A 22783-nucleotide genomic window follows, 5' to 3' on the forward strand; every position below is an offset into this window, starting at 1 on the left:
GTGGTAGGAAACCTATTTATGTGATTTTGCAGTTGCCTGGCTGCCAAAAAGTTTCTGCCATTCTAAAAACCTCAATTTGAATGAAAGGTAAAATATAAAATGCTAAGCTATTTTATCCTTTATTTAGGTATTTATCAAGATGACTTTTTGTAGTATGCCAAAATAAAGTATTATTTGTAATGTATTTCCATCATTAAATATGAATTTTACTTACTTTTCCTGATTTCTTATTATTACACTGATGAATTAAAAACCTATAATTCTGTACTTAAAATTAAATAATAATTAATAATTAAATAAGAAGATCACAGTAATTCATTAAGTTACCAGATACTTAGGTGGAATTCTTAACTTTTGAAATTGTTACAATTTTTGTTCATGAAGACTAATTTCTAACAGTTTCAATTTAGAGCTATTTAATCCTTTATGACTTGCTACTTTTCTTTTTAGGGCTCAATTATTATTCAATGTTTACTTCTCTTTACCTCTCTGGATTCATCTTTATATTGCTATAATAGTTCTTACCTTAGGCAAGTTGAGATTTAGATAACTCTAAAGCTTTTAAAGAAGGATGTTCATAGGAATTTAAGTTAGTAAATATCTCCTACATATTCCAAGTTGGGCACTCAAAATTAATAAGTATCTATGTCAGTGTTCTAGGTACCAGAAAGAGCTCTACCCATCACCTGCTTTTACTGGCAAGAATCAAAAAAATGTGTGTAAAAGACCACAGTCTGGGGGAAAATATTTGTCATACTTACATCTTACAGAGGACTTGTATCCAGAATATATAAAGAACTCTTGCAACTTAATAATAAAAAGATAAATAACCCAATTTTTTTAAACGGAGGGGTTAGAAGAGTTGAATAGATAATTCACCAAAGATATGCAAATCCAAAAAAGCCCATAAGGAAATAGTTAACATCATTTGTCAACAGAGAAATGCATATTAAAGCCACAGTGAAATACTACTACATACCCACCAGAATGGCTGACATTACAAGGATGGACAATGCCAGGTGTTGGCAAGGATATGGAGCAACTGTAACGCCTGTGTATATACAACTGGTAGAAATCAACAAGTAAACAATTCAGATATAAAAAGTTTAGATGAGGGGCGCCTGAGTGGCTCAGTTGTTAAGCATCTGCCTTCGGCTCAGGTCATGATCCCAGGGTCCTGGGATCGAGCCCCGCATCGGGCTCCCTGCTCTGCAGGGAGCCTGCTTCTCCCTCTCCCACTCCCCCTGCTTGTGTTCCCGCTCTTGCTGTGTCTGTCTCTGTCAAATAAATAAATAAAATCTTTTTAAAAAAAAAGTTTAGCTGAATTTCATTACTTTAAGTTTATTTCATGAACAAGTCCATGTAGAGGATAGATTTTATAGAATTGATATGTTGAGTTGAACATTGTATTTTCTTTTTTCTTCTTTTTCAGTTAAAAGAGATGTTTCCAGGCTTTCGATTAGCACTTCCACCAAAACGCTGGTTCAAAGATAATTACAATGCTGACTTTTTAGAAGATAGACAACTAGGATTACAAGCATTTCTTCAAAATTTAGTGGCTCACAAAGACATTGCTAACTGGTACGTAACAAACTGAAACAACTTGTTTAAACTAAAGAACAAATATAGGACCATAGTTATTCAAGCACAAAAATACAAAGTAGGAATATAATTACATGTCCTCTCTAATAAGGTAGTACTTGGAATTTTCTTGCTTTTTATCAATAAGAATTTTATTTGGCATTTGATTTGTATTAACCCTTTTAAAAAGTCAGCAAAGTTAAAAATTTTTCAATGTAAAAAAAAATTAAGGGGCGCCTGGATGGCTCAGTTGGTTAAGTGTCTGTCTGCCTTCGGCTCAGGTCATGATCTCCCAGTCTTGGGATCAAGCCCCATGTTGGCTCCCTGCTCAGTGGGGAGTCTGCTTCTCCCTCTCCCTCTTCCCCTCCCCACCCCCTGCTTGTGTGTGCACTCTCTCTCTCTCTCTCTCAAATAAATAAATAAAGTCTTTAAAAAAATCTTTAAGTTAAAAATTCAGTGTACCATATACTCAAACCACCCAAGAATAAACTTGATTTTAGTATTTAGTATTTTAGCAATCATTTAAACAAAGTGGCCCACATATTAGATTTTTGGTTAATATAACATTATATAATTGTGAAGGTAATATTTTTACATTTCTCCAAAGTAATGCAAAAATATGAAGATTGTGAAGTTGGGTTAATGTATAATAGAGGGTAAAGTGTGAAAATAAAAACCATTAAAGAGGGAGAGAAAAGATCTATACGGTTTTTTGCTTCTGAAAATATTTATAAGAAAATTGCTTTATGATTTAATATCAGCTGAGTGATTTTGGAATTTACATTATCAGATAAATTTGAACTCTTGATAGTTACAAGGCAGCATTTACAAGGCAGCAATAGCATATTGTTTAACTACCTATATCTATAACTGTCTTTAGCAGTTTTTCACATAAGATGGAAAACAATCAAGGCAACCATCCTGTCTCACTTTTTCTCCCCTTTTTTCTCAGTCTTTTTATTTTAATGTATATCACCTTGTGTTACACATAACACAAATGCCATGCATATACATCTTGTTTTTCTAATGTGTGCTGCCCAAGCTTGATGGCTACTGCTTGAGATCTCTGCCAGTGCCCCTCATTTTCCTCTATGAAAGGAACTACAAGCTAGACCCCTTCTCTCAACTCCAGATTCGTATCTGCATTTGCCTCCTTGACATCTCCTTCAGATATCTCAAAGTGGCATCAAACCCAGGTAAAAGCTTACTCTCCAGACTTTTCCCAGTGTTCAGCAGCAGCATTTACCCAGAACCTGGGAGTCATCCTTCACACAACCCTCTCTACCCTTATCCCTTCCTTTATATTTTAAATTCCACTCAAATCTACTTTTCTCCACTCCTGCCATCACCACCCTAGTCTAAGCCGTTATCTCTTACCTGAATCACTGCAGAAGGTTTTCCTCTGGTCTTCCTCATCTGCTCTTATTTCTGTAGCCCGTTGGAGCCACAGTGATCTTTTTTAATGCAGTTGAAGTCATTTTTTCTGGTCCCTGCCTACCTGCCTGTCTTTCCAACTTCATGTTTTATTATTCCTCCCTGACCTTGTTCTCTGTACTTAGCTGTATTGGTCTTTTAATTCTTCAAAATCACCTTGTTCCTTTGTCCCTTAGGGCCTTCAAAGGAAAGACAGTGTTTGTTCCCTGGAAAGACAATGTTTCACACTACCATCCCGCCCAGCCCTGGCCTAGATAATTAATACCTATATATCCTTCATATTTCAGTTAAAGACTTCACTTCCTTGGGCTTTTCTAACCATCCCCTCACTTACCACCACCACCACCAAAGTTCAGTTCTTTCTCATAGAATCTGTACCAGTCCTTCTCAGCTGGTTCTGAGAGACAAATCCTGGTGCCTTAAGTGAAACACCCATTGTATGTATGAATTAACTTCTCACCTGTACTTCCAGGATGGTACTAGCTATGTGCCAGTCTTAAGGGAATTGAGAAAATAGTCCCTCAAATCATTGTCCTTAGCATCTGATTCTCTCATGGAATCCCAGCTGAGAAAGGCTGGTTGGTACTTTAATCTCAGCATTTCAGTTTGTAAGTATTTCTCTGATTATTTGATTGTGTTTCTCCTACCGGGTTGTAAGGTACATATGTAATTGTAGGTCATTTGGCTGTTTAGCTCACGATTCAGTGTGCAGCACTTAACACAGTGCTAATACAAGGTCTGTGCTCAATAAGAGTACCTGTTAAACAAATGGCTGGATATTTGCTATTGTATTATTTACAAGAAACAAGTTTGAAGCAAATATGACAAAATATTAGTGATTGTGTGTTCTAGGTGGGGGAACGTAGGTGTCCCTACTTTTCAAAATTTTTACATCTCAAAAGAAAAAAAGAAAAAAAAGGCTAGTGTTAATTCAGACACACAAAGCAGGAATAAAAACCAACAAACTCTAAAATCATAGCGAGAGCCTTTTGAAGAACATATCTTAGACCGTACCAAAAGAAGACTTTTACAGCTAAAAAGTCAACATATATATCTTATCCCCTTTATCTTCTCTTTTATTCAGTAAACCTTTATGTCTTAGTATTAAAAATATTGTGGTGACTTAAAATCAAATTTATTCTATAAATGACTATGCTCTATTTTTATATAGTGAAATATTAAGTAATATAAACCACATTAATAAACTGATTTTGTGATATCTTGATTTTTTAAATAGTGAAGGCATATCTTAGTGTTGTCTCATTTTTTAAAAAATTATGGGTAGTAGATCTCTGTCTCTAAGATAGGCATACAAGGGACATTTGAGATCCTGTTGTTACTAAAACTGTACACTTTTTTTAAAAGATTTATTTATTTATTTGAGGCTGAGAGGGGCAGAGGGAGAGAATCTTCAAACAGACTCCCTTGCTGAGTGCGGAGCCAGACGTGGGGCTTGATCTTACCACCCATGAGATCATGACCTGAGCCAAAACCAGGAATGGTACACTCAGCTAGCTGAGTCACCCAGGCACCCGTAAGACTGAAGAACAGTGGTAGTGGTCTTGCTCAACTCATAAATAGGTGTTTCAGAGAAACAAATTTTCTTGGCCAAATAAATTAGAAAAGGTTTTATTTGACATTCCTAGAGTATTGAAAGTTCTAAGAAGTCTTACATGAAAGAATGTAGTGTGCCCCACATTTGCCTACTTGCCTTTGTCATGTTGCATCATCAAACATTTAGGGATTACTGTTAGATAAATTGAACTCAAGATGAAGTATTTATGCCTTGTTTATTCTAGAGTAACCACTATCTTTTTTTGTGGGTTATGGGTACCATTATTTATTTCACAGTTTAAAAAGCTTCTGTTTAAAGCTTGAGTAAAGGGAGGAGAAGAAGAGTTATTTATCTGTATCTTAAGCATTTGCTCTGTGTCGACCCAAGAAGGATATGAAAGAAGCTGAGGGTGTACTCATTGGTCTTAAAATTCACTGGAAGAAATTAGGCTTCTGTATGAACAAAATAAAGGAAGTTTATGAAAGGCTACTTTGTATGATATGGATTATAAAAGTAGTAGGAACTCAGAGAAGGGGAAGATTGGTCCTTTGTTCAGTTCAAGCAATACTGGAAGTAGGAAGTAGGATTTGAGAACATTGAAGGCTAAATTAAAATTCTGGGTAGGAAGATAAATATGAGCCATAAACAAATAACTAGAAGATATCTAGGAAGTCTAGGATTGCCAAAAGGCATTTATGAATTTCCCCTAAGGGAGAAAAGGAAAAAAGGAAAAAAGAAAAAATCTCAACACATCTGTATGAAAACCTAAAACAACATTTAAGAATCAGTATTTAGGGGGCCTGAGTGGCTCATTCGGTTAAGCGTCCACCTCTTGGTTTTAGCTCAGGGTTGTGAAATCACGCCCCCCTCTGTGGGCTCCATGCTCAGCACGGAGTGTGCTTGACGCTCTCTCTCACCCTCTTCCTCTGCCCCTCCTCGCCACATGCACGCTCGTGCCCTCTCTCTCTCTCTCTCAAATAAATAAATAAATCTTAAGAAAAAAAAGAATCACTACTTAAAACATCAATTAGTTGTAAATTACCTGTTGATATACCTATTAGCATCCTTTTAGAGTTTGTAATGGCAGCATAGAAAAATTACTATCTTTACATGGCCAAGTAATTATTTGATATTCTTTATAGATTTATAATTGTAGTCCTTTCACTTTCCTTTTTTTATATCCTTAACACTTCAAACACTTACTTCTTAACATTCATGTTGGCTAAGAGCTTGCCATTACACAACTGGCAGCTCTTAATATGATAACCTCTCTAACTGTAACAAAGCAGAAGAAATAAGAACTGAAGGGATACTAAGGATTGTTGGTCTGAAAGTTTTAAGATAATATTATTTTCAGATGCATTTAGAAAATACAAAGTAAGAAAACAGATTAAAAACTTAATATTTTTAAGATTTCAATAAATCAAAGGATTTATTATTAATTTTGTCTGTTCCATAAATATTTATTTAGGTCTTACTCTATATAAGGTAGTGTAGTACACAAAGGTGTATTAGATACTGATCCTTTACTCAAGAAAATTGAATAGGAGGACTAGTCACCGCAAAAAAACGATCATGAGTAGAGTTAGATCTCTTTCTGAGGGGGAAGAGAGAGAGAACTGTTGACTGGGACAATTACAGGAGGCTTCCTAGAGGGTGACATTTGAGCTGGATTTTAAAGAATTAATGACATTTGGACCGACAAGGAGAAGGTGAATAAGGACCTTACAAATGAGAAGGAAATGAGAGGGAGTATGCTATCAAAATGCAGAAACAAGAAGGCACAGGTCCTGAGCCAGCAGCATGTGACTGTCAAGGTGAAGGATATCTAAAGATGGATGGAGGGGAAAAGTCTTATACTGCACAATTTGGTTATAGTTATTTGCTATATATAGTTATTTACAAATTATATATTATAAATGACATTTTATATAAGTATAGTTATTTACTGGTTTATACTATCTTATGCTACTTTGAAATTGTTGCATCATTTAATCAGCACAGCAAATATTTTACTATTCTCTGTTTTCAGAAGCACTATACAAATATCCTGATTTACCAAATTTTTTTCTTCTTTTTAATTCTTTAAAATAGAGGGGTTAAATTATATAATTTTTTCATATTACCATCCATCTATAAGGACTTCAGTGCCAAAAATTCATGTTCTAAATTCTATATGTGTTTAAAAAAAAAAAAGTTCAGGATGGATTTGCATTAACAGCAGTTCATAGTAAAAAAAAAAAAAATAGTATAGAAGAATTTACATGAGGAGCAGTTGAAAAAAATGATAATATTTACCCTTTAAAAAGCAAAAGTACTTGGGGGATAAAATAGCCATCTTCACAAATTTGAAAGATTGTGATGGGGAGGAAGATTAATCAGACGATACTTCGCTTTAAAACAGTGTATCTCCAACTGTAGTGTATCTTGTTAAGGTGAAGCCCTGAATCAGCAGGTCTGGAGCGAAGAGTCTGCATTTCTAACAGGTTTCTAGGTGATGCTGATCCAAGGACCTCATTTTTAATAGCAAGACTAACATGTAAAACTAGGAATAATAGTGAGAAATTAGAGGAAGACCCTATCGGTTCAGATAAGAAAGAATTACATATTTCAGGCTATTGAATATAAAAATATTCTGCTTTTTTTTTTGAGAAAGTGAGTTTCTCTTTACCTTAAGTATTTAAAAAGGCTAAATAACCATTAGTTGTATTGAAGGGGGATTATTAAATGGGATATATTGGATTAGATGACTTCTTAGGTCTCTTCTAATGGTAAAATTCAATAATTCTATAATCCTTGAACAAGAATACTTAAACTATTTTTAAGCATTTTCAACCTGAACTATGTTCTCACGGGAAATTTTTTTAACATATGTAAGTTGTTTTTATATATAAAGATATTATCAAGAGAGGTTAGTCTTAGTATTTTTATAACGAACGAAGAATTCAGTTATATATGCAATAGCTCATATAATGCCAACTCATGAGAACCACCACATTATTGCTAAGATTGGTCAAGTGATTTTCACCACTAATGTTAGTTTGGTAGACATTCAATTATGGACAGTTTTTAAAAATGCAATAAAGCTAAATATTTTGTATTCAGATACCTCTAAACTCCTATCTAATTAAATTGGGTGCAGAGACCTTATGCAAAATTCGTTTTTTGGGGCTTAGTAGTGAAATAATTTTAGTCAATTACTTACCTGATTTTAATCAATGTCTTCAATTGGAAAATGAGGTAATTGAGCTAAGTAGCTTCTAAAAGTTCCCTTTCAATTCTAAATTTCTCATATCCTATTCTTTTTATTGTACTCCTCATGAATCTTAAGGTCACACCATCAGAAACAACCAGATTTTGACCTTTTAACTCTTAAGACTTTTGGTCTTGTTGCTATCCAGAGTTTACCTTCTTGTGAAAGTAGGAGTATCTGTTAAAACCTAAAATCCATCTCAAATTTGAGAATTGTAGTAGAGTGTTTGTCTGCAACAGTGGATAGAAATTTGTTCTGATGCTCTTAACAGTTGCATTAATTTTTTTTCTAATTGTATAACTCTTACAAATAAAGTCATTATTTGTGGAATACTTATTCTGTGATGTGCTAATTGGTTTGAATATGGTCTCTACAGTCCAGAAACTTCATCTACCTTTTGGTGAAGCAGACAATACTTGATACTGATAAACAGACAATACTTGGCTTGGTAAACAGACAATACTAATAATACAGTGTCATAAGTGCTGTGAAAGGGATCTCTTCAAGGTGCTATGGTAATACATATAAGAATATTGAACCTAGGGGCTCCTGGGTGACTCAGTCGCTTAAGAGACTGATTCCAGCTCAGGTCATGATCTCAGAGTCGTGAGATCGAGCCCCACATGGGGCTTTGAGCTGGGCATGGACCCTGCTTGAGATTCTCTCTCTCTCTCCCTCTCCCTCTGCTCCCCCCACCAGTTCACACACCCATTCATGTACCTGCCTGCTCACGCACCTGGCTCCCTTGCACACACATGCACACGTGTGTTCTCTCTCTCAGTCTCTCTCTGAAAAAAAACTTTAAAAAAGAATACTGAACCTAACATGGGTAGGAAAGGGGATCTAGTCAGAAAAGACTCCATGAGGAGATAATAGATGAGCTTGAGTCACAAAGAATAAATACAAGTTAGCCAGATAAGGTGGGAAGGATGGGCCAGGAAAATAGTAGCAAGCATGAGTAGAGGTATGGAGGCATGAAATGGACATGATATACTATTTTTGAAGTGTCAGTTAGGAAAGACAGTTAAAACTGAAATGTAGGCAGGTGTTTTATGCCAACACAAAGATCTTGGCTTTGTTCCCTCTTGCTAGAGGAGGCATAGATGGGTTTTAAGCTGGGTTTGACATAAAACGTTTGTTTTTTAAGTACTCTGGATTAGAAGGAATAAAACAACATGGGGACAAAAGTGGGCTAGTAATTAGGCAAGAGATAATCAAGGTCTAAACTGGTTCCCCACTGCCTCCATATTCTACCACAGGATTCTAAATGTGAGCCCTTCAGCCTCACACCCAACCAGTCCATCTCCATTGTGACCCTCACTGTCACCAGCCTTGATCTCTGAGTCCTTATTCTCCAGGCTGTGTTTAATGTCAATTTTTTGTCAATTATTTTCTTTTAGCTGGCAGAGAAAACTGAAGAGAAATACTAACCGATATAACATTTCTGTCTGAAATCCTTGAGGAATATTTTCATGCAGTAGCCTTTTGTGCTTAATCTGATTTTGATAGAATTGGCATCTAGTATTTTTAGTGCACTTTTTACTTAGTTCTTGATTGACCTTTTAATGAATTGTAGGCATTAGTTTTAAGGGTTTTTTTCTTTTAAAATATACATTTCAAGATGAAAGTACATTTAGCTATTAAATTACTGGGTTTTTTTAAAAAAAATTGAAATGTAAACAGATACATATCTATGAAAGAAAAAAAGTAAAATATAATAGTAAATAGAAGATGAAATTCCCCGGATGAAATAGTTTTTTAAGAAGTTCAGAAATGTAGTAAAACTCTGAAAGAAAACTTTTTTAGAGAATCAGAGGAAGAGATAAAGTTATAGGGCAAATTTGCTCGGATAAAAAAATGCTGAGGGATACCATCTGTGGTCTTCTTATCTTCAGGCAAGCTAAGTCAACAACTGATCTCAATTTTAAAATAGAGTTTTCCCAAACACACTAAAAAGCTACTCTAGGTAATAAAGGGTATAGAAAGATACAAAGTGTTTCCTTACCTTTTAATTCCAGATTATTGGATTTTTCTCTTAAATAGTTTCTCTTTTATCCTGTTTTTCTTACTTTTATTATCATAGCCAAATGGAAGCAAAAGTATTAAAGATTGAATATGGAGGAGAGATGGGGGGCTATACTGAACCTTTCAGTGAACAAGGAGGAAAAAAAGAAAGACTTTCTTCTTAAAAATTGACTTCTAGGGGTAACAGGGTGATGGGTATTAAGGGGGGCACAGGTTGTGATGTGCACTGGGAGTTATACGTAACTAAGGCATCTTTGAACACTACATCAAAAACTAATGATGTACTATACAGTGGCTAACTGAACATAATAAAAAAAATAAAATAAAAACTTCAATTCTCTGGAAAAAAATTAACTTCTATTTAATTTATAGACCATTTAATAATAATAGGCTGGTGTTTACATTTTGTTTGAATCAGTTAATTTGCTTATAAATTATACATTGATAATATGTAGGAAATCATTGAGCAGAACCATGGCACACATAAGCAGTCAAATATTTATCAAATCTAAATAAAGTTCTCTAGTCAGTGATTCTCATTCAGAGGTAAAGGTTTCCTTTTCTAGGGGGGATAAAAAGGTATCAGAATGTCTGTGAAAGAAATTGTTTTCTCAAACATTACCATCTCCCAGAGATTCTTGTGTGTCCCTCTCCTATAGAAATAGAGTTTGAGCATATTGACTGTCTTCCTCTGCCACCTGAGTCCTGTTGAAACTGAGGAAATGTAGTGAAACCCTGAGAAAGTATTTTATAAGTCAGAGTTGTATGGCCAGTTTTAAATTTCATTCTTATGTTACAGATTAAAGAAGGTGGGGCATGGAATATGACCTTGAGCTATATTGGAAAAAAACTTAGGGAATCCATTGGATTTTGTTTGAGTAGCACTCTAGTGAGCTATATAGATCATAAAGATTTTTCTCTTTTTACTGAAGTATTAATTGATATATAATATCCCATTAGTTTCAAGTGTACATCATAGTGATTCAGTATTTTTATACATTATAAAATGATTCCCACAGAAAGTCTAGTTGCCATCTGTCACTACAAAGTTGTTGCCAAGTTACTGACTATTTTCCCTATGCTATATATTAGGTGAAGGGGATTAAGAGCTACAGACTTCCAGTTGTAAAATAAATAAGTCATGGGGAGGTAATATAGATCATAAAGATGTTTAGGGAAGGAGAATGAAATAGAAAAGCCACTCCAAAAAAGATATACAGCTGGGTACATTGTCAACATCACTGTGGATCTTGGGCTAAATTTCTACTACAAGTCAAAGGTATAAAAAGAGATACATATATTCCCTTAACTACTTTGTCTCATAGCAGCAGCATTTCAATAATTAGAGTAATTTGCAAACATAAAAATGTTCCTAAAGAATGAGGAAGTCTGGGTATAAAGCTATAAGAAAACAATGTCTCACATTGAGTTATCATATACTGAAAGTATTAAAAAGAAAAAAAGACCCTTCTGTAAACTTCTGTGCACTTTCCTTATCAATCTTAAAGGCTGTTCTCAGGGTTTCGTCTAGACTTTTGACCTCTCAGTCCCAAGATCAGTTTATTTCCTGTGACTCATTTTTTGCCTAATAGTTGGTTCTCTAATAATGGGAGGATAGGAGTATAAATAGCTAAACCAAAAGAATGTGTGGTGGTCCTGTTCTTCTCTGTGCTTTTAGACCAATTGCAGTGTTCTAGAGGCCGTGGTTAAAGGATACAGACAAGTTCAATGTTTTCTGAGGGAAGTGACCAGCAAGGGGAAAGGATCCAAGTGAACCATAATATAACAGAAAAGAATTTAAAGATGAAAGGCACATATTTTTGCTCGGAAGACAGATTTAAGGTCTTGCTCTACCACTTGCACTTGTATGGATCATTTTAACTCTCTGAACTTTGGTGTCATTTGTAAAATGGAAATGTAATGCCTGTCTTCACCTCACATGATTATTGTGAAAATTAAATGAAATAGGATATATGAAAGCCCTGTGTGTGAAATGTACTTTAAATTAGAAATGATAACTTTGTGGGGTGATAGAAATGTTAATTAACTTGATTGTAGTTCACATTTCACAGTGTATACTTAAATCAAGTTGTACACCTTAAATAACATACAATTTTTAATTGTCAGTTACACCTCAGTAAAACTGGGGAAAAAATGTTGGTTCCATAAGTGCAGAGACCATACAGGCTGTAAGTACACAGTAAATTTTGTTACAGGATAAAAAAAAAAGAAAATATTAGTGTATTAGTATTGTTTTGGGGGAATATAAGGTTAGAGGAACTGTAACATTCTCAACATGCTTTTAGGGTTATCAGGTGAAAAAGGACTTAGATTTGCCCTGAATGACTCAAAAGCAGAACTAAGATTCATAAGTAGAAGCTGCAGGGAGAAAAATTTTAGCTCAGTAGAAGAAATAATTCTCTAATTTTTAGTGTTTTTCAAACATAAGATGGTTTATTCTAAGAGGTGGAAAATTCCCTATTCCTGGAGGTGTTTAGGTATACTCTTGGCTGAACACATGAAAAGGATAAAAAGCATACTATGGATCACATTTTTTAAAAAGCAGCTGGATCACATTTAAGATCCTTGCCATATCTATTATTTCATGATTATGAATACTCAGGTTTTTTCTTGGTTTCCCTAAATCTGTGTCCTTTATTACTTGTATTGTCAAGATGTTATCATCCACAGATTTACTCCTCTTTGTTCTGTCTTTGTGATCTTCTGGATTAATTTCTTAACACCACTCTCTATACTAATTCACATTTTTACTTTTGAAAGGCTTCACTGTATATTCCACCCATTTGTCTCTTCAAGACCATCCCCTGTCATCATCGACCCATCTGACCCAGTATGAACCCCAACATACATCCCCTTTTCAGCATAGGTTGACATCTATACAGTACATCAAAATATATTTTTATCCTTTTAAGTCTCCATATTTGTTCTAACATGCACACAGAGTTGCCTCTCAGTCCAAAATTGCTTTTAGAAAGGTGAGTATTTTTGTAACAAGGAAGTTAATAAGTTTTCTACTGTTTTAACCTATTTCTGATAATTGCCAAAGACAATACCATATTACAGTTGCTCCCTTGAATAACACAGCTTTGAACTGCACAGATCCTCTCATACACCAATTTTTTTACAGCATAATGCTATAAATGTATTTTCCTTATGATTTTCTAACCAACTGAGCCACCCAGGCGCCCTTCCTTATGATTTTCTAAATAACATTTTCCTTTCTCTAGCTTACTTTATTGTAAAAATGCAGTATATAATATACAATATATGGGTTAATTGACCATTTATGTTAAGGAGAAGGCTTCCAGTCAACAGTAGGCTATTAGTAGTTAACTTTTTGAAGAGTCAAAAGTTATATGCAGATTTTCAGCTACACAGGGGGTCAGCACCCCTAACCCCTGTGTGGTTGAAGGGTCAACTGTATTTCATTATTTTTAAATTTATGGTAATTCAGAAATGAGTTATTCAGTACTTTTTTCTCTTAAACTCTTCAGGGAAAATATTTATGTAAATTACTGTAATAAACATGATTGCAAGAAAAATCTTTAACTCGTTTCAGAGTAAATACTTTTCAGTTACTTTAGAAGCATCGCCTGACAATGAAACAAATAAAGTATAAATTAGAAATTGTATTTCTTCATAACAAGATAATGACATTTTTAGATTAGTTTAAATTAATAATTTTGGAAGTAATACTGTTTCTATTCATCATTTAGGTTGGTTTCCTATACCATTATTCTGACTTATATTTTATCTCCTGCAGTATGAATTTACAGTCTCTATGTTCATAAGATCTTAGAAAATGGCTTAAAATCTTTGTATCCTCTATAGATTTTATATTTGTATTTGGTTGGTTGTGTGAAAACACATAAACCAACTTGCTGCTTTTGGTATATCCCCAAAACCGACTTGCTTAAAACACTGTATATCTTCAAAGTAACTTTCACTTTCTGTCTTTGGTAAACTTATTTGTACCCCAGCTTATCTTTTTTTTTTTTTTTCCCCCTTTGAAAAGCCTTGCAGTGAGAGAATTTCTTTGTCTGGATGATCCACCAGGCCCATTTGATAGCCTAGAAGAAAGCAGGGTAAGTGCTGTATTATATATCACATGGAAAGGGGAACAAATAACACAGTACAATAACTACATTGTTTCTTGAATGGGATAGCAAACAGCAAAATATTATAATTTCACACCATCATAGTTTTACACAGAAAGCTTTTAATGTTTGAGTCAAAGGTGTCTTTCATTGAAATACATGAACCTAGTGCAGTGAAAAAAATAAAAGTTCATACATGTCATGCCATCGATGAAGCTCTAAAATTAAATCTTGCATTTTTTTCTCCTTATTTTTACTATTTGAAAAAAAAGAAAAAATCATACAGAAATTTATTTTACTGCATTGAAAAATGCTATTTGTATGCTGAGTTTTCTTCCATCTAAATATCAAAGTAAAGAACCTACAATTAAAATCAATTAAAATGTACCTTCAGAAGTAGAACTTATTGTCTTGTTATCAGTTCAACTCAAGCTCGATGCTCCTCAAATTACGTTAATTGACGTGTTAGAGTGGCCTATTTCTTGAAGCAATTGGCTAGATTCACAAAACAGATTTGGTAATAATAGATTAGGAAGGATTTTATGCAAGTTTTTTTCCCCAAATGTTCAATGGCATTTAAATGGAACAGATTTAATTGGTAGATTTGTAATGTTTTCAGTTAAACTGAATCTGTTCTATTAGAGTGAATGCCATAGCTTTTTGGAAATAGCTTTATTGAAGTAAAAATTTCATCCATAAAATTAGCTATTTGCTATTCCATTGTAAATGTACAATTTAATAATTTTTAGTAAATTTATAGAACTATGCCACCATCACCATAATTCAGTTTTAGAAATTCCCTTGAAAAAAATTCCTGCAAGCCATTTTGTAATCAGTCCAACACTCCCAGCTCCAGACAACTACTGATCTGCTTTCAGTTTCTACAAATGTGCCTTTTCTGGACATTTTATGTAAATAGAGTCGTGTGTGAGTGAGTGTGTGTGTGTGTGTGTGTGATCAGTGTTCAATATACATATTTTACAAATGCAGTATGCATAACATATACAATATATAATCTTTACATCTACATTCTTTCACTTAGCATCATGTTTTTGAGGGTCAACCATGATATAGCTTCTATGAATATATAGAATATATAGCAATACTTTTTGTTGCTGCATGGTTTTTCATTGTATGCATACACCACATTTTGGTTATCTAGTCACCAGTTGGGCATTTGAATAGTTTCCAGTTTTGTGCTATTTTGAATAATGCTGCTGTGAACAATCTCATAGAGGCTTTGTGTTGACATTTGTCTTCATTCCTCTTGGATTGATCCCTAGAAATGGAAGATTTGCTTATATGGCAAATTATGTTTAACTTTTTAAAGACACTTACAAACTGTTTTTGAAGTAGCTACACCATTTTACATTCCCACCACTAGTATTTGAGAGTTGCAGTTTATCCGTGTCCTCGTAAATGTGATTTATCTGTCTTTGGAGTGTAGTCATTCTTGTGGGTGTGTAGTGGTATTGTACTATAGTTTTAATTTGCATTTCCCTAATTTTTTATGTTGGTCACTTTTTTTTAATTTGATCACTTTTTCATGTGTCTTTTAGCCATTTATATGTTTGATGAATTGTCCGTTTAAGTCTTTTGCCCCCCCCTTTTTGGTTTGGCTGTTTTATTGAGTTGTAAGACTTCTTTATTTTGAATAGAAGTCCTTTATCAGATATCTGATTTGCAAATATGTTCTCCTGATCTGTATGTGTCTTTTCATCTTCTTAATGATGTCTTTTAAAGTACTAATGACTTTAATTTTAATGAAGTTCATTTTATCATTTTTTTATGGCTTATGGTGTTGTATCATTATGAGCTCTTTATCCAGGGGCACCTGGCTGTCTCAGTCGGTAGAGCATCCAACTCTTGAACTCGGGCTCATGAGTTCAAGTTCCATGCTGGGCGTGGAACCTACGTTAAAAAAAAAAAAGAACTCTTTACCTAACACAGGATCACAAAAGTTTTCTCCTTCATTTTTATTCTAGAAGTTTTATAGTTTCAGCTCTTACATTTAGTCTGTAATCTATCCTGACCTGATAGATATTTATAAGATATGAGGTAAGGGTCTTAAGTTCCTGTAGATACCTAATTGTACCAATACCCTTTACTGTGTTGGCACCTTTATCAAAAATCAAATAAACAAAGGAATGGGTTTGTTTCTGGACTCTTAATTCTCTTCCATTGATCTAGTTACCTGTCCTTTTGCCAGTACCACACAGTCTTGTTTATTATAGCTTTCTTATGGTTACTCTTTACATAGTATATCTCCCCCCCGTTTTTTTTTTTTTTTTGCTTTCAGCTTGTGTCTTTCAATCTAAGGTCTGTCTCTTGTATATAGCACATAGTTGGGTCTTGGTCTTTTGTTCAGTCTGACATCTTTACCTTTTACATCTGCCATTTTGCAGTTTATTTCTATCTGTCTCATCTGTTTTGGTCCTCGTACTCCTTTACTGCCTACTATTGTGTGAAATAAATATTTTTTGTATGCCAGTTTGATTCCTCTATAGCAATTTTTACTTTTTTATTTTTTAATGGTTGCTCTAGGTATTACAGTATGCATCTTAACAGTCTACTTCAGAGTAATGCTTAATTCCAGGGAATTATAAACTTAGCTCCAATACATCTTTTGCGTCCCCCCACTTGGTGTTGCTATAATTACATATTTTTTTTAAGTAAGCTCTAGGCCCAGCACGGTCCTGAGATGAAGAGTCACATGCTCCACTGACTGAACCAGTCAGACACCCCTATTATTTATAACATATTTTAAATCTATGTCATAAACCCAGTAATACAGTGTAATAGTTATTTCTTTATACAGTCTTTTCTCTTATAAAGAAATTAAGAGAAGAAATGAGAAAAATATGTTATAAACTCTTTTATATTTATCCATATATTTACTATTTCCAGCCCTCTTCATTCCTTGCTGTGGATTGATATTATCATCTGGTATCACATTCTTTCAGCTTCAAGGCCTTCCTTCCATTAGTATTTTTTGTAAGGCAGGTCTGATGGCAACAAATTCTCAGTCTTTGTTTACTGGGAATGTTCATTTATGAAGGATAGTTTTATTGATAGTTTTTTTTCTTTCACTACTTTGTGTCATTCCTCTGTCTTCTGGCTTCCATTGTTTCTGATGAAAAGTCAGCCTTTAATTATATTGCTTCCATGGACATGATGAGCCATTCTGCCCTTGCTACTTTCAAGACTTTTTTCTTTGACTTTCAGCAGTTTGATTATGATATATCAAGGTGTTTATCAAAATTTGGCTTCATTGAGCTTCTTGGATTTTGCAGATTAATGCTCTACATCAGACTTAGGAAGTTGTTGGCCATTATTTCTTCAAATAATTTTTCAGTCCTTTTCTCTTACCCTTCTCCTTCTGGGATTCCCATTATCCATATGTTTGTATACTTCACATTGTACTACATGTTTCTGAAGTACTGTTCATTTTCTTTTCAATCATTTTTCCTCTGTTCTTCAGACTGAATAATTTCTATTGATCTATGTTCAAGCTCACTGACTCATTTTTCTGTCATTTCAATTCTGCTGTTCAGCCCCTCATGTTAATTTTTCACTTCAGCTATTGTGCTTTTCAATTTCAGAATTTCTATTTGCTTTTATTATTATGATAATTATTCTATTTCTTTATTGAGTCCATACTGTGTTAATTACTGTGGCTTTATAATTTTTGAATCTGGCAAGACAAGGTTTCCCTTCCTTGTTCGTCTTCAAAATTGACTATTTGTTTTTCCATATGAATTTTAGAATCAACTTGTGAGTTTCGTGAAAGATCCTGGTGGCATTTTGTTTGGAATTATAGTACATTTATTGATTAATTTTGAAGAGGAGAGTCATTATAGAATTGAATCTTCCTATCAAGAAGATCTTTGCTTTATTTAGATCTTTTTTAAAAGTCTTCAGTAAAGGTAAATTTTTTCCTGAAACTTTTAGGGAAACCTGTAGAATTTATTATGTTGGGGTTTTTTAATCATAATTGGTATTTTTATTATATTCTTTTTTTTAAGATTTTATTATTTATTTGACCGAGAGAGAGAGAACAAATAGGGGGAGTGGCAGGCAGAGAGAGAAACAGACTCCCCACTGATCAGGGAACCCAATGTGGGGCTCAGTCCCAGGACCCTGAGATCATGACCTGAGCCAAAGGCAGACACTCAGTGACTGAGCCACCCAGGTGCCCCTATTATATTTTAATTTATTACTGTTCCATTATTGTTTTATATATATTTTATATGTTGCATCTTCGGTGAAATCTCTCATTAGTTTGTAGATCCTTTTAGGTTTTCTATATATATAATCCTTTCCCTTGAAATACTAACAATTGTGGTTTTCCTTTTTAATCCTTAATACTTTTCATTCATTTTCATATTTTTTTGTGCTACCTGGGATCTTTAGAGTTAAATAGAAGCAGTTATGGCAAACATCCTTTTCCTCTGTTCTGACTTTAAAGGAAATTACTCTGTTTTTCACCATTGGATATGATGTTTCCTACAAGCAGCTGGAAGTTGTGGGTTGTGTTTGTTTATATCTTTGTTTTTAGGTTAAAGAAGTTCTATTTCTACTTTGCTAGAGGTTGTGGTATGTGTATGTTATTAATACTTTTGCTGCTGTCTATAAAGATGATCATATGGGTTTTTTTGATATGATATGTCATAAATCACACTGATAGATTCTCAAATGATAAAACATTCACTTCTGGGATTAACTCATTAATTCAGCATTTTTTTAAATTGCTGGATTTGGATTATAATGATTTTATTTGAATTTTTACAATATAATTTTCCTCTCTGTTATTGTCATTGGATCTGGCATCAGGATTATACTAGTCTTACAAGTTGAGGAATAGTCTCTTTTTCTTTTCTCCAGAACCATTTGAGTAAGATCAGTATTGTTCGGTCCTTGAGTATTCATTAGAACTCACCTGTAAAACAACCTGAGTCTGATATTTTCTTTAGTTTGTTCAGTAGTTTTATGGGTAGATTACAGCTGATTAAGTTTCTTTAATGAATAGAGTTTATTCAGATTGTCTGTTTCTTTAGGGCTCAATTTTGATGTATTTTTTTTTTTAGAAAATTGGCCAATTTGTGGGCGCCTGGGTGGCTCAGATGCTTAAGTGTCTGCCTTCGGCTCAGGTCATGATCCCAGAGTCCTGGGATCGAGTCCCGCATCGGGCTCCCTGCTCCTTGGGAGCCTGCTTCTCCCTCTGCTTCTCTCTCTCTCTCTCTCTCCCTCTGTCTCTCATGAATAAATAAATAAAATCTTTAAAAAAAAAAAAGAAAATTGGCCAATTTGTACAGATTTTATTTTTTTTTAAGATTTATTTATTTGAGAGAGAGAGCACATGAGAGGGGGGAGGGTCAGAGGGAGAAGCAGACTCCCTGCTGAGCGGGGAGCCCGATGCGGGACTCAATCCTGGGTCTCCAGGATCATGACCTGAGCTGAAGGCAGTCGCTTAACCAACTGAGCCACCCAGGTGCCCCAATTTATACAGATTTTAAAATACATTGATGTAAGGCTGTTTTCTCATGATTTTTAAAAATCTCTTAACATATCTTTAATTACCAAAAGTAGGTATATTGAATTCACTCATAATGGTTGGTTGTTAATTCTTTTTTTTTTTTTTTTGGAATTCGCTAGTTGAAATATCCCTAGTGAATCATTCCTTTTATTATTAGGTAGTGACTCTTTTTGTGCCTCAAGTTTTCCACTTGAAATGCATTGCTCTGAGATTAATAAAACTATGCCTTCTGTGAGGGAGAAAGCAGATTTGCCTGTTGCCTGAGAAATATTTTTCTATCTTTATATTTAAAGTGTGTTTCTTGGGGCACCTGGGTGGCTCAGATGGTTGGGCATCTGCCTTCAGCTTGGGTCATGATCTCCAGGTCCTGGGATTGAGCCCCACGTCAAGCCCAGCATCGAGCTCCCGGCTCATTGGGGAGTCTACTTCTCCCTCTCCCTTTGCCTCTCCCCCCTGCTCCTGCTCTTTCTTTCTCTGTATCTCTCTGTCTCAAATGAATAAATAAAATCTTTTAAAATAATAATAATAATAAAGTGTGTTTCTTGGGGAGCCGCCTTCGGCTCAGGTCATGATCTCAGGGTGCTGGAATCGAGCCTCAAGTTGGGCTCTCTGCTCAGCGGGGAGTCTGCTTCTCCTTGTGCTCTCCCTCTCTCTCTCTCTCTCAAATAAATAAATAATCTTAAAAAAAAAAGTGTGTTTCTTGTCAGCAACAGAGAAGTAAGTTTTTGGTTTTTGATACAAACAGAAAAATCTGTTTTTTAAGTGGTGAGTTTATTGTGATGTGTCCAGTAATTACCAATATATGTGTATTTATTTCTGCCATTTTATTTTGTACCTTTTATTTACCTTGCTTTTTCTCCTTTCCTTCCTTTTATATACTTAATGAGTTTCCTTTCTTCCCTTTTCCCCCTCTACTCTTGGCTTCTAAGCTCTATATTCACTGTCTTTTATTTAATGGCCATATATTGTTCTCATCAAATAATTTAGAACCAAGTTATTTACAGCCTCCCGAAAGTGAGCCATTGCTTCCTTTAATTACCTGCACACTTGTCACTTCCTTTCGTCACCATTTCTAGTTCTTTCATCTTACTCCTCCCATTGGGGCTCAGTTAACTGCTCTTAAAGTACATCGTTTAATAGTTGTTTCAGTGAATGTGTGTTGGTAATGTTTAGGTCTTTAATGTCTGAGATTTTTTAATCTTGCTCTCATTCTTGAAGTATGGTTTAACTGGGTCTAGAATTCCACCTGGATAGTCCTTCTTCTCAGTGCTTTGAGGTCTTTCCCGCTGCCTTTGCTGTAGACTGCTGCTGTGAAACATCTATTCTCAGTTCATTGTTGTCCCCTTCTAGTAAACTGTTTTTGCTTCCTAGTATTTTAGAGACCTTCTCTTTGATTTTACCATTTGCAGTTTTACTATTTTGTGTGTGGGTGGTGTTTTGTTTTGTTTTGTTTTGTTTGTCTTCGTTGGGATGCATTATTCTTCCCAAATCTGAAAATGCTAGTATTTAATCAGTTCTGAAAATTTTCTGCTGTTTTCTCACTGAGTATTGCTTCTCCTCATTCTCTCCATTCTCTATTTTAGGAACTCAATTTATAAATATTATGTGTTAGTTATTTTCCTTTTCCATCTGTCTTAACCTTTCTTTCATGTTATCTGTCTCCATCTCCCTATGTTTTATTCTTCAATGAATAAATTCTGTAATTTTCTTAGTTCTAGCTTCCAGTTCACTCCGTTGTCTTCAGACAAGATTATTCTATTTGATACTTCCATTAAGATCGTAATAATATTGGGACACCTGGGTGGCTCAATCGGTTAAGCATCTGCCTTCAGCTCAGGTCGTGATCTCAGGGTCCTGGGACCGAGCCCTGCATCGGTCTCGCTTCTCAGCTGGGAGCCTGCTTCTCCCTCTCCATCTGCCTGACATTCCCCCTGCTTGTGCTCTCTCACTTTCTCTGTCAAATAAGTAAGTAAAATCTTTAAAAAAAATGGGGGGGGATCTTAATAATATTGACTGTACTTTTCATGTCGACATTCTTTTATTTTATCTCAGATATAGTTGATTTTTTTTTAAGATTTTTTATTTATTTATTGAGAGAGAGAGGGAAGAAGGTAGAGGGAGAGGCAGACTCCCTGCTGAGCAGGGAGCCCGATGCGGGACTCGATCCCGGGACTCCAGGATCATGACCTGAGCTGAAGGCAGTCGCTTAACCAACTGAGCCACCCAGGCACCCAGTATACTTGATATTTTTTAATAGTGGCTTTAAAAATATATTTTCACGTCGTTCTACATGTTCATATTTTATAATCTTTCTCTAGTAATATGCTATTTGAAGTTTATGGAATTCTAATCCTTCTTTTCAGTGGACGATATCCTAATGTGTTTTGTAATTTTGAATTATAAATTTACTTTGATTATAACTTTGTCTCCAGGAACACTGAACAGCCAAAGTTGAGGGTACATCCTTCCATAGAAGTTTGTTTGCTTCTGCAGAGATACCTTTAGTATCATTGATCCTGGACCATTTTTATACTATTTTCTAAGCTTGGGTATTTCTGACTAATTGTGATAGTATAAATTCAATCCAAAGTCCACATGAGGCATTAGCCCATGGTTAGAGATTCTTCCGGGAAGACTTTACCTCTCCCATGTAGAGGCCAGGATGAGACAAACATTCTTCCTTGATGTATTCCTATGTTGATGAGTGACTTTTATTAATGGCTTAGCTCTTTAGAGTCCTTACTTTATTCCTGAGTATCTCATTTTTCCTGTCACTAGCCTTTAAAATGTGCCTGACTCATCTCTTGTTCCCTCTTGGTGTTTTAAAGTTCAAAGTTACCAAAAAGAAACCTCTCATCACTCCTCCTTTGCCCCCTACCCAAAGCTATGTCAGTACACATGCTGGTGGCACTTGTTTTCATTTCTCTTCATTTTTGTTCCCTGAGACTTACCTCTATTTCTTGCCCACATAGCTGTTTTAAAAGTTGGGTTTTTTAGCTAGGTGTTTTATAGCCAGAGGCCTTAGTTTGTCTGGTCACCCATACTGTTCTCAATGGAAGTTATGTGTGGTTCATTTATTTTGTTTTTCTCTGTGTTCCTAGGTTCTATTTGCATGATAGTTGAACACTGTTCAGTTTTTTTCATAATGTGAATATACCCAGATTTTTATATTTGGAAATGTTTATAAGGTTCATCTTATGTCATTAGGTAAAAAGCAAGCTGCAGAATGATATGTATTATATACTTCCATCTATATAAAGACAAATATTTGAGAAACTGAA

General features: G+C 34.7%; 1 protein-coding gene across 3 annotated transcripts in view; it reads left to right on the plus strand.

Annotated features, from left to right (window-relative positions):
• SNX16 (sorting nexin 16) overlaps positions 1-22783 on the plus strand; it is a 39990-nt gene that overhangs the window by 12452 nt on the left and 4755 nt on the right. For all 3 annotated transcript variants that reach the window (XM_028108772.2, XM_088023125.1, XM_028108763.2), the window contains 2 exons: positions 1433-1581; positions 13885-13954. In XM_028108772.2, coding sequence (XP_027964573.1) covers positions 1433-1581; positions 13885-13954 — 219 coding nt within the window. The remainder of the gene's footprint in view (positions 1-1432; positions 1582-13884; positions 13955-22783) is intronic.

The sequence above is a fragment of the Eumetopias jubatus genome, unplaced genomic scaffold (genome assembly GCF_037043125.1).
Source record: "Eumetopias jubatus isolate StellerSeaLion01/CBP00866 unplaced genomic scaffold, mEumJub1_p1.0 scaffold_4, whole genome shotgun sequence".
Classification (NCBI taxonomy): domain Eukaryota; kingdom Metazoa; phylum Chordata; class Mammalia; order Carnivora; family Otariidae; genus Eumetopias; species Eumetopias jubatus.